General features: G+C 44.5%; 1 protein-coding gene across 2 annotated transcripts in view; it reads right to left on the reverse strand.

Moving 5' to 3' along the window:
• Positions 1-15,821, reverse strand: part of FBXL20 (F-box and leucine rich repeat protein 20) — a 106,530-nt gene that overhangs the window by 23,389 nt on the left and 67,320 nt on the right. For both annotated transcript variants that reach the window (XM_084804490.1, XM_084804491.1), the window contains 3 exons: positions 14,703-14,798; positions 13,960-14,086; positions 3,351-3,425 (listed from right to left, as the gene is read on the reverse strand). In XM_084804490.1, coding sequence (XP_084660616.1) covers positions 3,351-3,425; positions 13,960-14,086; positions 14,703-14,798 — 298 coding nt within the window. The remainder of the gene's footprint in view (positions 1-3,350; positions 3,426-13,959; positions 14,087-14,702; positions 14,799-15,821) is intronic.

The raw sequence follows: 15,821 nt of genomic DNA on the forward strand, positions 1-15,821 counted from the left end.
CAACATGGTCGCTTCCCCCAGAGTTCCTGTAACTGCTACTTTATCCACTAAGTCATCTCTGTTGGTTAGGATCAAGTCAAGGATAGCCGATCCTCTAGTTCCTTCCTCTACTTTCTGTAGGAGGAAGTTATCCGCCACACAAGTCAGGAATTTCCTGGAGGGGCCATGTTTTGCAGCATTTGTCTCCCAACAAATATCGGGGAAATTGAAGTCCCCCATTACTACTACATCATGCTTCCTTAAAACATTGGCTATTTGCTTTTCAAAAGTTTCATCCTTGTCTTCTCCTTGATTGGGTGGCCGGTAGTAGACTCCGACCACCAGGTTCCTTATTCTTTGCTCCATTTATTTCCACCCAGATGCTCTCGATGGGGCTACCAAGCTCATCCTCCTGTATTTCTGTGCAGAGATATGTATTTTTCACATACAGTGCAACCCCACCTCCCTTTCTGTTCCTCCTGTTCTTTTTGAACAAGTTATATCCTTCAATTGCTGTATTCCAGTCATGAGAGTCATCCCACCAAGTCTCAGTTATACCTATCAGGTCATAATTTCCCTCTTGTATTACGAGTTCAAGTTCGTTCTGTTTGTTTCCCATACTCTGGGCATTAGTATATAGACATCGAAGACCATGTGCTTCATGGTCTGGCTTTCTTCCTACATGTATCTGAAGACTATTATTGGGCGCTATCAGAGCTGTTCTCTCCGTTGCAGTGCATGCGCCTACGTCCATTGTTACCCCCAACATTACATCTCCCTTCCCCGTAGGATTCAGTTTAAAGCCCTCCTGATGAAGTTCTTCATGCTGTGGCCAAACACATTCTTCCCATCCTTTGTGAGGTGCAACCCGTCCCTAGCCAACAGCCCATCTTCCAGGAAGTATAGCCCGTGGTCCCAGAATCCAAATCTCTCTCGTCGGCACCACCTTCGTAGCCAGTCATTCACCTGGAGTATTTTTCATTCCCTTTCTGTCCCTCTTCTAACTACCGGAAGGATGGATGAGAAAATTATCGGGGCCCCAAAGTTCTTGAGTTTCCTTCCCAGAGCTTCAAAGTCTGACGTGATCGCTTCGTAGCTCCGCTTGGCGGTATCATTTGTTCCCACATGAGAAGAAAGGGATACCTGTCAGTGGGCTTTATGAGTGCAGGCAACCTTTCAGTCATGTCTCTAATCTGTCCTCCTGGGAGACAACATACCTGGCGAGTCCACGGGTCTTCGCGACATACTTGGGTCTCGATCCCACGCAGCAAGGAGTCTCCCACTACTACCACTCTTCTCTTCTTCTTCTTGTAGGCCTGGGTTTCATCGCCTCTGTTTGACTGACCTTCAGCCTCTTGCTCACTCTCATGCAGGTTCCCCTGTGATACTTCCTCTGCAGGCTGTCCTCCAGTCTCATCTGCAAGTACCTGGAATCGGTTCCACAGCTCCACTGCTTCCACTGGTGCACAGTGGCGTCTAGTTCTTCTTCTCCTGTCACCCTTTTCCAAGGAGTATCCTCTACTCCATTTTTCTTCACCTCAGCATTTCCCACTGCCTCATCTTGCTGTTGCTCTTCAAGCTTCTGGTCTTCCCTTTGCTGCTGTAGTTCCCCCATTCTGTCCCAAGAACTCTTCATGTTCTCTTATTCCCCGGAGGGTCGACAGTCGCTGCTCCAGTCCACTTACTTTTTCTTCCAGCAGCGTGATCCACTTGCACTGGTTGCAGGTGTAGGCCATGTTGTTCTCAGGCAAGAAAACAAACATTGCACACACCTTGCAGGTCACCACCACTGGTGAGTCTTGTCCTTCCATAGCTTCTTTTCCCTTTTTGTGTCTAGCTTTGTGATTGTTCTAGACTAGCCTGTGCCTGCTCCTCTACTCAGTAGAGGTTAAAAGCAGAGTCCCACTGGTGTGAAAGTGTGTGTTACAAGAGAAATAAATGGAAAAAAGTTAGCTAAAAAAATAAAAAAAAAAATGTTAGGAGCCTCCCCCTTGACCTCCCCTGGCCAACTCCTGTTTGCTCCCCCTGTTCGCTCGCTCTGTTCACTCGCTCTCTGGGAGCTTGCCTGCTTCTGTAGTCTCTGGACCAGCTTGCTCTGCTCTGCTCAGCTGGGAGGCGGGAAACAGCGTGTACGATTGCGATTATCTGTCTTGGTCATACTGTTCCCAATCTTCCCAATGATTAGATCGCCTAGGTGGATTGTGGTAATCAGAATATCGGTCCCACTCTCGCATCGGTGACCTAGATCTAGCACGATAATCTCCATATCTATAAGGGTGCATTCTACGGTCAAATGTAAACGATCTGGAGATCTTTCCCTTGAGCGTGGGGCATCATGACAAGTCAGTGGAGGATAGTGTTGTACCCGCGGTGGTGTAGACAAATGTGACCGAACCGGTGAGGGGTCACGTATTTCAGGATACCAGATGGCCTGTATCTACAATCTGTATCGAAGCCATCAGTACCAGAGCTGAGACAGTCGGTACTGGAGAGTCTAAAAGTGGAGGAGGAGGAGAAATAGACAGCTTCTCTTTATTTATTTTATTTATTTATTGCATTTATACCCCGCCTTTCTCCCTCTCGCAAGGAACCCAAGGCGGCTTACATTATCCTCCTCCTCACCGTTGTATCCTCACAACAACAACCCTGTGAGGTAGGTTGGGCTGAGAGTCTGTGACTGGCCCAAAGTCACCCAGTGAGCTTCCATGGCCAAGTGGGGACTAGAACCCAGATCTCCCGGCTCCCAGTCCGTCACTCTCACCACTACACTACACTGGCTCTCTTCTCTTTCTCTTTCTTTCTTTTTTGCTCATCGATGGATAACTTTAGAGTCTTTGCTTTCTTCGCGAGCTTCTTAGCCACCAAAAGCGACAACGAGCGACCAGATGTCAGTGGAACTGCATGCTCTGCTGCTGGAGCCGACTGCTTCAGTGATGCGGGTCACTTTGAGGCCATACTTGAGGATTTTGCGGAGGCCTCTGAAACATGAGACCTCTGTTTCTTGGGGGAGGGTTCCTGCCAAAAATATTCCTCAGCTATAGGGATTTCCCAAATCGAGGCTCCGTGCAGGCACAGAGCCCATGTGTGTGATGCATGGAGACCACAAAGAAGAACCAACACTTGCCCATCCCCTTGGCTACAGCCTATCTTCATACTTCCCCATTCACAATATTGTGGGTATTTGCTAATAAAAAATAAGGTGAACAGCAAACTACTGGAAGTGCATCTCTGCCAAGCCATCCCAAAGTTCTGAAGGTGATGGGAGAACATTCCTTGGGATGTGGGTGTCAAGCTGCAATAATTCAGTTTATATGGCCTCTGCATGTTCAGAAAAACAGAAACATTTGGATTTATGTGGGCCACTTGCTTACCAAGCAGGTCTGCAAATTCAAAGTCACCAATTCAGGACAGTGTGCCCCAATGTATTTGAGAGCTTCATCCTCCAGCTAGAATAAAAGTATGTGGGGGGGGGGGGGGGAGAGAGAGAGAGAGAGAGAGAGAGAGAGAGAGAAGCAATTTGTTAAAGAGTCAATGTTAAGTATATTTTCAGTTTATTTATTTATTTCATTTCTACACCTCCCAGTAGTCAAAGCTCTCTAGGAGGTTCATAAAAATTAAAACCAAAGAGCACACAATAATACAAAATATATAAAACATTAAAACCACAGTAAACAATACTGAGTTTTCTTCTTGAATAACAGCATTGCTAAAATTTTGTATTCCTGAGTCTCAATTTTTATTTAAAAAGAAAGGGCAGGTTCCTTATTCTCATGGCCAGAACCAACTAAGAAGCTATGTGGGTCCCCAGTGCCTCCCCATGGTACCCATGGGTTTCAAAGTTGGCCACATAAAAGAAATGCTAAGAAATGTAGCATGAAGCCCTTCATGGAAGAGGAAGAACATGTGATTGACAGGTGCCCCCCACCCACCATACCGTGCCCCTATCAGTACAATGGTGGAGGCTACCTCTGTAGTGTAGCAATCCCAGAATTTATTTGACTGGGTCCTCAAACTACTTGGCATCATTGTGGAGATGTTTGAAAACTGCATAGTGAATAATATGGATCCAGAAGTCAGGAGTAGTGTTTCTGAACCTTATGGACTTCCAGCATAACTACTTACTGGTTTCAGATAAGCATGCTTTGTTTAAAAGGGGGAAAAAAAACCTCACTTTTTTTTATAAAGTAAAAATGCTACACATGAGCTATTCTTGCTACTAAAAATGTTAGAGCTTCCCTGAATCAAGAACAGATGGCAAATAATTGATAACAAGGCCCTTACTTCCATCAATCCCCCACCCCCCACCCTTAGAACTCCATAAATAAGGGAAAAGCTCATGCTATTTTTAAAAGAGATCTGGATTCTAAAATTAAGCGTGCGTTTGTTAAACATCTTAACTATGACTTCTTCCATTGCAAGTCATGTTGATGCTTCCTGGGCAAGTTTAAAGCTGCCTTCCTTCACATACCTCTCCTGCTGAAGACTAACACAACAATTGTCAGGGTTGTATCTGAGCCCATAGAGTCCCAAGGCAGCTCTGATTCTGAGCAGGAGATACAATTCGTGGGGGAGGAACTCTCTCAGATTTCAGAGGCGCAGCTGGAGGGGGAGGCCCCGCCCCCCCGCTCACATCCCTGGGAGCGACAGTGACCCAGGCATGGAGAGGGAGGGACAACTTGAACTTTTAGACACGCACAGGCACAAGTGAGAGATTGCAGGAGCAGAGCTTAGGCGCTCAGCCTGATTGGCTCAACGTCAGCAGCTGTGCCCAGAAGCATCACAGGAGAGGGGGAGATCTTCCCCTTCCACCTCTTAAGTTCAGAGAATTGCTGTGTTTCTCCCAAACGGAGATCAACTGACATCCTAATCCTTAGAAACCCCTAGATGGCTGTTCCTTTGTAGTTCCTCTGAGTCTCAGGCTTCTGTACGCTTCATTAGGATGAATGGAATTAAAGCCTTGGAAAGCAGCCCTTTTGTCTGAGTGTTGATTCTGGCTATTGGAGGATTCAGTAGGCAACAGGGGCACCCTGACACCAATTCAGCAAGGGAGATCCATATATAAAAGCTGCCTTCCATGTGGATGCAGCTATGAATGTGGATGTGTATCCTCAGATGCACCATGAACCTCTTCCATGATCCACTGAATTGGCTGGATGTGTCTTTTGATGCAGATGAACAGCCTCTTTCAGGAGCCACCAGTTGCTAAATGTGACTAGCTGCCCATAATTAGAACTGGATTGAGGCCTAGGAACCTACATACACACTTATGTGACATGTGCCAATGCTACACGTACCTACTTGCAATATTACAAATCCAAAGCCCTATAAGATCTGTACAAAAACATTTTTGCAAAAATCCACTACAAGAAAAAGCTTGAAATTATGACAATAGAAACCTCCTGTCTTGCAACTGGCTTTTGTCATATCAATTATGTTATTTTGCTTTAGCTTGTTACAGTGTAGCAGCCATATCGGGGATCAGACTAAGTAGCCTCATGCAGTCTCATGCTTCATGTTCTTGCTGAGCTCTTTCTCCCTTGAATATATTGTTGTAAGCTGACGAGACACAGGAATTCCTTATCTTGTCAAAGGTCATACAATTGTATACCTTGTTCTCCGCTGTTCTCTTCTGTTCTCTCCTTATCATGGCTACCCTATAGCCCAGTTCTTGTATTATAAACAATGGTGCTAGGAGAAGAAATGTTGAGGACTGCAACCCCACGCGGGAGGGGGAGGAGGAGCCGTTTCATATGTGTCACAATGTCTATAAAACCAATGTGCTGATGTATTTCGGGGCTTCTGGCTCTTTGGAAATGATTCCAGCCTTAAGCCCGCACGTTAAATAAAGAATCTCTTTTTCCTTCACTCCGTGGTCTCTCTGACTCTGGGTTCTGCAACATAAATGGTGCCGTGACTCGGGTGTGGCAGGCTCTGAGACAGAGAGGTGGCAGTTGCCTGCTCTTGATCGCCGCACCGGGAAGATGAGCTCGGCGCATGCCTCCCTTTCTTGGCGCCACCGACCTTTTTGTCAAGTGAATGGGAGAAAGCCTGCACCGGGATCGCCCAAACGGCAGCGAGCAGCAAGAGAACCTTGGGAAGCGGAGGAAGGAACTTGAGCCCTGCCTGTATCGCAGCTGCAATTGAGTTGAAACCCACATTGGAAGCCTTCAGGAGAAAGGCAAGTATATGGGAAAAAGAGGGCCCCGCCTTTAGGGAGAAAGGCCACTGGGCAGAAAAAAAGAGGGCCCCGCCTTATGAAGAAGGTCAGTGTTGGTGGTATACGTATACAAAAGAACCTACTCCTTGCGGGTAGAAGGGGGGCCTGATCACACCCCTGAGTGGGTGCCAGTACCCAGCACGCCAGTACTCAGTAGGAAGCTGAGGAAGCTGGGGAAGCCGCTTTCCGCTCTGGTAAAAAGTGGGAAAGGTGGGTGGCAGGGACATATGGATGTAGTGGAGAGATTGATGATTGTGTGAGCGGCTACTGCGGTTTCTGACGCATACCGTTGACCGTCCAGGTGCCCAGGCCAGTAGCAAAGTGTGTGGTGTGTAAAATCCTCTTGTGTTGGCCAGTGAGACCCCTTACTCACTGACCAATTCCCATTCCCTTATTGTGTCTGTCTTCAATTTAGGAGGGAGGCTATGGGTGGTGGGGGAAGCAAACCTTGCACCCCCTTGAGATGTATGTCAAACAAAGAAGGAAAAAGGTTTTTTAAAAAAGATTCAGAATAGAGAGAGAAAACAGCAAAAAGCTCAAGGTCAAGCTGAGAGGAAAAAAAAGAACAAGATCTGAGGCTGTTAATTAGAAAAATGTTGCAGGACAGTCTGGCTTTTAACAAAGCGTGGGAGCGTGAGAGTGTAAGGCCGAAGAAGTAGCTGTTAGCCTAGCGCGCTGAGAGAGGGGGGGCAGGAAAATTGCCCACAACGTTCTGAGTTGTGCAACATCATCACCTCGCCTAATTGAGATGAAATCCCTAAGAAATGGAAACTGAAAATGAAGACCCAGAAGATGAAGGCAAAATAGAAAATAAAGGTGAAGAATCAGCCCCCAGAGCACAGGCTAGACCCCTCTTCGAGTGAAAAGTGTGCCATAAGCCTGTCCCAAAGCAGAATGAAGCGGAGAGACCACATTGAAGATCTCTGTCAAGGTAACCGTGTTTAGCTTTGAACTGTGTTAAAATTGCATAGAGCCTGTAGCTACTGACCATCGGCTATATGATTTCTGAAGAGCGTAACCATTAAGCTTTTGCCGTGGGATTCCCTGCAATGAAGAAATCTCACTGATTTAAGTGTCCAGTGTTACACTGCCTAAGTGTGTGTGCTGAAGAGACCGAGAAACCAGACAGCATGTTCCTGGCCAAGCCAAAATCACGCTACTACCATGCTCCTGAAAGCTGCAATAAACTGTGTAAGCTGGGAGACCCAACCTGATTGAGAAGAAAAGAAGATATTGGAGCAACTGTCTTAAAAAACAACGAGATCTGTGTAGCTGGCTGGCTGACGCTGTCAGTGATGTTACAACTTTAAATTAAGACTGTTTTCCTGTTTGAGACCCCAGCGAAGAAAGCTGACCCGAGTTATTTGTTGCCCGTGCCAAAGCAAGAATTTGGCTGCCCTGTACCTCATGGTGTCCTGTTTTAAGCTTGGGATTTACAAATACAAACAAACTGAGAAGCTTGCCTTTGAAGTCCTGCAAATCACCCCACCGCCTCCCCGAAGTTTAATGGCTGCCTGAAAAATGCAAGTATAAGGCGATGCCCATCACCCCCCAGCATCCTGAGTTTCGGCACTCAGTGTTTCAGTGCTTTCGTGTACCAGGTTAGAAGAGAAAAAAAAAAGAGTAAGTTTTTAAAATGTCTGTGAGAGAACCTGACAGAAGTAAAATAAAATTTACAGAAGAGTTGCCCAGGTTAAAGTGTCACGGCTAAAGAGCTGAGCTGTGCCGCTCTGTTTAGACAGAGGCCTTGCTAAAAAGTTAAAGGCCCTTGTCTGTCAGAAGAGGTGTAGGGCCACACTTTCCCTTTTTAAACTGATGCAAAAGTGGAGAGCCTTTGCTGAAAACATCTCATCTTCATTGCCCAGAGCCTTCTCTGTTTGCCTCCATCATTGGGCTTTTTAGAGACACTCTGCACATGGACTAAAATTTTAAATTGTCAAAGACTTGCCGTGGACAGTGCTGTGAAGCTTTGGATAAACTTGAACTCTCATCGCTGTAGACCTTGTGTCTATGTTTGTAGTCAGCTCAGTGTACAGCAGGCCGAGTTTGATCTATAACTTTTAATTTCCTTCTGCCAGAACTCATGCAGCATAGAGTTGCCGAGGCAAAAATGGTGACCTAGAACTCCTTGCGTGTGTGGGTATGCCCGTCCCTTGATTTTAATGGGCCCTGAGCATGCCAGAAGAGCAGTATAATTGCTGGATCTGCTCCATCATGCCTTACCATGCAAAAAGTGCTTTCCATTCATTGTGTTAAATTGCAGAAAGTTTGTTGTGTATATTTTATGATTTCTTAGATATCATAAAATATATGTGATATTTGCAGATTAGTGTTAGTTGCAACTCCAAATAATACTAAGTGTGGTTCCCAATGGATGACAAGGAAAGAAAGACAAAAGCAAGTAAAAAAGAAGGAATAGAGAAAGTAGCAGACAGATAGAGAAGGGGAAAAAAAGAAAAAAGAAAAGGCAAGAGGCAAAGAAAAAAAACATTTGTAGAAAAGAAGCGTGGCCATAGTTGCCCCCAGGGTAAATTAAAAGCAGCTGATTGTGCCTGGAGCTTATTACCTGGGGTAAAGTAGCCACAATAATGTAATAGTTCTTTAAGATAAAAAAAAATGTAACTAGAAGGAGAAGAAGAGCCTATCCCAAATGTGTGTCGCTGGGACTAGTGTAAGGCAAAAAAGTTTAAGTAAGTGAGTTTAACTTGAAAAAGACAAATAAAGAGACAAGGCTGGTGCATGGAGCAGAAAGTTTTATATAAAAAGTTTGAAACATGATCTGCAATACAGACAGATCAGCAAAGAAAAAGAAAGCAAAAGAAAGAGAAAAAATTTGTCTTCCCATACTAATGAATAAAAGTGTTATCAAGCACTTTGCTGAGAAGCGAAGTTGTTTACAGGAAGCTGTGCCTGAGAACCAAACACTTCTAGCCTATGCTGAAAATGCTTCCTAGTGTTGTGCTGCCTCATGGGTAACATGTATGGTATAAAACCCATTTAGCCCAATAGCTCGTGGTTCAGAGAAGCTGTCTGATCCAACAATTAAGTACGCCTGTGTGCTGTAAGTTACCCAATAAAGTCTCCTTGTAAGTAACCCCCCCGCTGGAATCCCAAAACACAAGTGGGGCTAGAGCGCCTCACCCAGTATCAAACCCTGCTGTTAAAAGCCGTAAAGGCAGGTATAAAGAAGTCAATTAATATGAGCAAAGTGTCTAAAGTGCTGCAAGGTGCCACCGAGGCCCCAGAGCGTGCTTGGAGCGTCTTTCAAATGCCTATCGCCAGTATACCCCCCTCCTTCAACCCAGAGGCCCAAGAAGACGTGGACGAAAGAAAAAAGAAGAAGACCCGGCAGAGGCAGAAGATTCTTAAAAAAGAACCAGTGTGCCCAGTGTGGACAAGATGGACATTAGTGGCATGAATGCCCAAATAAAATAAATCAAATACACAAAAGAGAAAACCAAAGGGGCCAGAATGGGCGAAGAGGGAGACAGCTTGAGAGGGGCCGTGACATTGACTGTGAGGGGCCGTGACATTGACTTCATAATTGACCCTGGAGCAGCATCAAAAGCAAGCAAACGTTAACCTTAAACAAGAAGTCCAAACACTGAACAAAGTTCTTCAAGCCCAGCGTCGCTTTGTCTTAGAAAATAAGCCATTCCCATCACAGAAGTTCATCCTTTCCAACTAAGAGTTAAAGTATGAGTTAAAGAGGGAAAAATAACCCTTTGACTCCCAGATGGAGAAGACTGAAAACTGTCATACTTTCCACCCCTGCAGCTATGAAAGCAGCTAGAATTAAACCCTGGATACATTAGACACGAGTCAAGAGAGCGAGAGGGGGAAAGTAGACTGTAAACAGAAATCCTAAAAATCCTTTAAAAATCATTCTGAAAAAGCAGTAAGAAGACTCAGGCTAGACCTTACTGTGGACACACGGGGAGACTGTCCCCCTGCGTATGGTCAGACCTGCAACTGGAGAATTGAAGAAGGGGACTAGACCCTACTGCAGCTTGCCAGGTGAATAGCTGCCCAGCGTACGGTCAGATCCCAAAGAAGATCAAACATGCGTGTTGTAGTGTTAGTAGTGTTGCATTGTGTTTCCTTAATAAGGTGCAAAAAGGGGGGTCTGCCCCTGGAAGGAGAAGTTTGTCCCAGTGATTTGCTGATAATTACTGGCTTCACCTGGCTAACATCACGAAAGTAAAACATTTTTGTTTGCCAAGAGGTATACCTGCAAACAGGCTTATTGGCTCTTGCCTAATACCTGTCTGTAGACATCCTGGGAAAATTCAAAAAGATACCATGTTAAGAGTTTATGGTGTAAGTTTAACTTATTCCCAAAATGCTAATTGGGGCGTGGTTGCAAAAATCCTACCCCCTACAGAGTTCACTCTACGCACCCCCATCGTTGCTGAAACAAATGCTATGTGTGCATGAATGCTTAATTGTCCAAAATTTTCCAGAAAATACAAAGCTATCCCTGGCCCCCTTCCACTGTAATAAAATTCAAAACATATATTTTAATGATGCCCACATACTTTTGCCTCATGGATGGTTTTAGACATGTAGTTCCCGCACTTGGTCATTCATTCCTGCCAACTTGTCTAATAACCACCCATGTTGCCTCAGCCGCCAATTGAACTGGTGCCAATTCTTCCCCTGTGGCCCGAGAAAATCCGTCGACGGCAGCCTCGAGCACTCCAACTAACTAAAAATTGTAATAGTCATGTGCAGTTATATTTTGACTCAGAAAAATTGGCCTTAGCAATGTCACTGGTTGGGGTTCCAGGTTTAGCCTTGGCTAATGGTCTAAAGAACAACTAGTTAGCTTGCAGCTTAGCCAAAAGCATAAATGCCACCTCACGAGCATTGTCATTGTTAAATAAAGAGTTGCGTGATCTAAGAGGTGCAGTTCTAGAAAATAGAGCTGGTATAGATTACCTCTTCCTTCTTCATCATTTAAGTTGTGAGGCACACCAAAAGCTCTGTTGTTTTAACTTAACTGATAATGGCAATGCTGTAGATGAACAAATCAACAAGCTGCACAATATAGGAGCTAACAAAACAATAAGACAAAACAATTAGCTCAATTAGTTGACCCTTTGGCTTCCAGATCTTAGCTGGCTTGAAGCATTGTTCATCCTAATTCTACCAGTGTTGTTCATAAAAGTTCTGTTATGTCTCTGCATTCCTTGTCTTATGCGCTGTTTAACCCATCTGGTTTATGTCTCAGCTAGTAAAACTGCTGCCCTCTACGCTCTAATAGCCCAACAAGAGGCTAAGTAATATGTATGTCACAAAAAGCTTTGTATGGTTATCAGAAATGCTATAATTGTAATGAAATTATGCATTTAAGGGGGGAATGTAGCAGCCATATCGGGGATCAGACTAAGTAGCCTCATGCAGTCTCATGCTTCATGTTCTTGCTGAGCTCTTTCTCCCTTGAATATATTGTTGTAAGCTGACGAGACACAGGAATTCCTTATCTTGTCAAAGGTCATACAATTGTATACCTTGTTCTCTGCTGTTCTCTTCTGTTCTCTCCTTATCATGGCTACCCTATAACCCAGTTCTTGTATTATAAACAATAGTGCTAGGAGAAGAAATGTTGAGGACTGCAACCCCACGCGGGAGGGGGGGAGGAGCCGTTTCATATGTGTCACAATGTCTATAAAACCAATGTGCTGATGTATTTCGGGGCTTCTGGCTCTTTGGAAATGATTCCAGCCTTAAGCCCGCGCGTTAAATAAAGAATCTCTTTTTCCTTCACTCCGTGGTCTCTCTGACTCTGGGTTCTGCAACAACAGAAGTTGGTTTTTTTGTCTTCATGGATAATACAGCAAAGTCATTAGGATGAACTGAAGTTATTTGGGGTGAGGGTAGCATAAAAACCCTGAAAACGGTCCATCCAAAAGCTGAAGTGAGGTGCTATCCTGCCCTGTAGAGCATTCTACACACAGAATGTTCACCAGCTTAGTGTCCAATTTGCTATTCTCATTCTTTTAAGATTCTAATGTTATAACAGAACTTTGATAAAATCTGGCAAAAACCTTTACAGTAAAGTGGCCTAGTGTTTTATTTGTAGAAATACAATATATAATGGAAGTGAGAAATGTTCAGCTTGCCACCAGCCATACACCAATTCTCTCCAGTACAGATGCATAACAATTTAAAGTTGGAATGGATACCCCGTTGTAGTTGGTAGTCCTCTTCCAGTCCAACCCCTTGAACTAGGGCAGATATCCTATACCAGAGGTAAACAAACATTCCTACACTTAAAAGCCACATATCACAATCTTTATATGGCCAAGAGTTACAAGACACACAGTGCTTTTGTTCCATCTTTCCTTTGCTTAAGAATAATCCCTCAGACAGACTTCTCCCTTCCTCTTTCCGTAGCCTTACATAAGAAGAGCCATGTTGGATCAGACCAAAGGCCTATCTAGGCCAGTGGTCTGTCCACACAGTAGCCAACCAGCTGCCTATGGGAAGCTCACAAGTAAGACATGAGTGCAATAGCACCCTCCCACTTGTGTTCCCCAGTATTAGGAAGCATCCTGCCACCCAGACTGGGGATAATATACAGCCATGACTAGTAGCCATTGATCGTCTTATCCTCAATGGATTTGTCTAATCCTTTTTAAAAGCCATACAAGTTGGTGGCTATCACTAAACCTTGTGGTAGCAAATGTCACAATGTAACTATGTGCTATGTGAAGAAATGCTCCTTTTTATCTGTCCTGAATCTCCCACCATTCAGCTTCATGGGATGACCCTGAGTTCTAGTATTATGAGAGAAGAAGTAACACATCCCTCTATTCACACCTTGTATAATTTTGTACTTCTCTATCATGTCTCAGTTTTTCTAGGCTAAAGAGACCCAGCTGTTGTAGTCTTTCCTAGTAGGGCAGTTGCTCCAGATAATTTAAGTTGCCCTTTTCTGCCCCGTTTTTCCATCTCTACAATATCCTTAAGTACGGTGACCAAAACTGTACAAAGTACTCCAAGTGTGGTCGCACCATAGATTTGTATAAGAGCAATATAATATTGGCATTTTTATTTTCAATTCCTTTTCTAATTATGCTCAACATGGAATTTGCCTTTTTCATAGCAGCTGCAGGTTGGTTTGACGTTTTCATTAAGCTGTTCATCACATTCCCAAGATGTCTTTCTTGGTCCTTCAGCACCAGCTCGGATCCCATCAGTGTATATGTGAAGTTGGGATTTTTTGCCCCAACGTGTATCACTTCACACATACTTATATAGAGTTGCATTTGCCATTTAAATGCCCGTTCTTCCAGTTTGGAGAGACAAATTTGTAGCTCTTCACAATCCCTTTTTATTTTAACTACCCTAAATAATTTGGTGTCATCAGCAAACTCGGCCACCTCACTGCTTACTCCTAATTCCAGATCATTTATGAACAAGTTAAAAAGCACCAGTCCCAAAATAGATCCTTGTGGGGCCCCACTGTTTATGTCCCTCCACTGCGAGAACTGGCCATTTACTCTTACTCTATGGTGTAGTGTGGCGCTTTGATTAAGAGGACGAACTGCGACTCACAGTTTTTGTATGGGATAGTGGGATGACAAATCCATCTAAATGAATAAATGAACTTCATTCTCCTCTCTTGAGCGCTGTTCTTCATCTTGCTTCCAATGTCACACATGTGACTCATGCTCATCTTGCCTTTCCTCTAAGTAAAACAGATCACATTCAACCAATCTTTCCTGCAACTGTTGTGTTTTCAATGGAGATCATACCTGTGTGCAGCCTTTAAGAAACAGAGCTTTGAGTCCACCACAACCTCTCACCAAAGCCTGGATGCCATCTTTTGTCACCTGGTCACACCATGAGATATTGAGCTGCTCCAGCAGAGGGCACCCCTCACTTGAGAGGTAAGAGGGGAGGAGAGGAAGAAAGCAAAAAGAGATGTTAACTTTAAGAATAAAAATCTTGCTTCAAGAACAGGGGAATTTTGTTCCTTCTTTGCCACTTATTACTCTAGCTGGAACAACTGGGGTAGGTGGGTGGGTGGCTGTAGCATGTGGAAACACTGTTGGGAGTAAGCGACTGGCATGCTTGTGCATCCTGCACGGTGACTAGTTTTTCAGAAGAATCTGAACAATGCTGGAGGCAGAGGAGGAGAAAGAAGACAAGGAAAGGAATGGAGTGACAAGGAGTGTCTCCCAGCTGAATGATGCCAAGGAAAGTCTGGTGTGTGCCTCTGTGGCATCCCCACTGCCAGGGCTGTTAATCATGCCTAGTGACTAATCGGAAAGCCCGCTCTTCCTCTCCTACTAAGGGTGGTCCCTGGGAGGTGAATGAGAGGTCATCTTGTACCCAGTGTCCCTGGAGCTAGATTAATTGGAAAGAGCCAGAGGCCTCTTCCCCAAAGTTCCAACCCTGGGCAGCTCCTCTACCATTGGCCATCATGAGCTGCCCAGAACATGAAGGGGAAGTAACCATCATAAAAGCATGTGGCTTTATGTAGAGCTGCACTCACCTCAGCGCTTTAAGGGACAGGTTGGTTATTGAAGTGCAGGAAGCCAGATCAAGATGCCGCAGTTTGGAGCAGAACTTGCTAAGGCTAGTACATGTACTGGAAGAGAACATACACAGCTTCATTGCGCCGTCATTTTTTTGAAGTAGAAATAGCTTTGGAATGATGGGTGCTGCCAGATGGAGGACCCTTAGTGCTATCAATCAGAAGGCACTGCTCGGCGATTCCATCTTTCCCTCCTCAATGGATTCTTTGTGTTAAGAAAAAAGATGGACACAGTGATGGGAAAACACGGGAGGGTTACAAATGGGAGGTGTTATTGTCTGGACCTCTGTAAAGTTCTGTGTTTGACAGAGACTAATAGCACAATAAAAGCTTTGTCTAGAAGCAACCCATGTGACTCTATGGTATTTTGTACCCCATTTGCACAGCAGTCCCTTTAAGGATCACCTGTACCAGTCATTTAAAATACTTTGGCAGTGCATGGCCCACACAAGCTGTATTTGCAAGGGTGAAGCTATGGAGGAAAGCAAAAGTTAGTTGGTGAAAAGGAACTACTATCTCTGCATTGATGTTTAGTTTTTAACAAAACAAAAGCAAAAGTTTTTAAATGTTTAAACACAGTGTTCACATCTCCCACACAGCCTTCCCCAAGGTGAGATGTGTATGCTTCTGATGCAGGGGAACTTTGTATATCTCCCCAGGGAAGGTGGTAAAGTTCTATTTTGGACAGTATGGAGACGTGCAGAGAGCAGGAAGCACGAGAGATTTGGGCATCCTGTTCCTCCTGTGTTCCATATCATCCAAAGCCACTTTCAGTGGACTAGAAATCCGCTTTAGAAATACATTGAGACTGTCAGGATACTGATCAATCTGATTCTTAATTTTTAAAATTATATTATTGTTAAGATGATGGTTACATTAAAAATGAATTGTTTATTAAAAATCTGATAACTACATTTTGGGGTGCATACATGGGGGCGTTCAGATCTAGACACAGTTGGTCTATCCAAGCCACATGGCACCCGTGCTCAGCCTCTGATCCCCTGCCTATCTAAAATGCACATAGGAGACCACTGCAGCCTGGGTGCAGGCCACCCAATTCACAATGTGAAGACAAAG

The sequence above is a fragment of the Heloderma suspectum genome, chromosome 6 (assembly GCF_057233095.1).
Source record: "Heloderma suspectum isolate Gila_16-S chromosome 6, 16-S_ref, whole genome shotgun sequence".
Lineage (NCBI taxonomy): Eukaryota > Metazoa > Chordata > Lepidosauria > Squamata > Helodermatidae > Heloderma > Heloderma suspectum.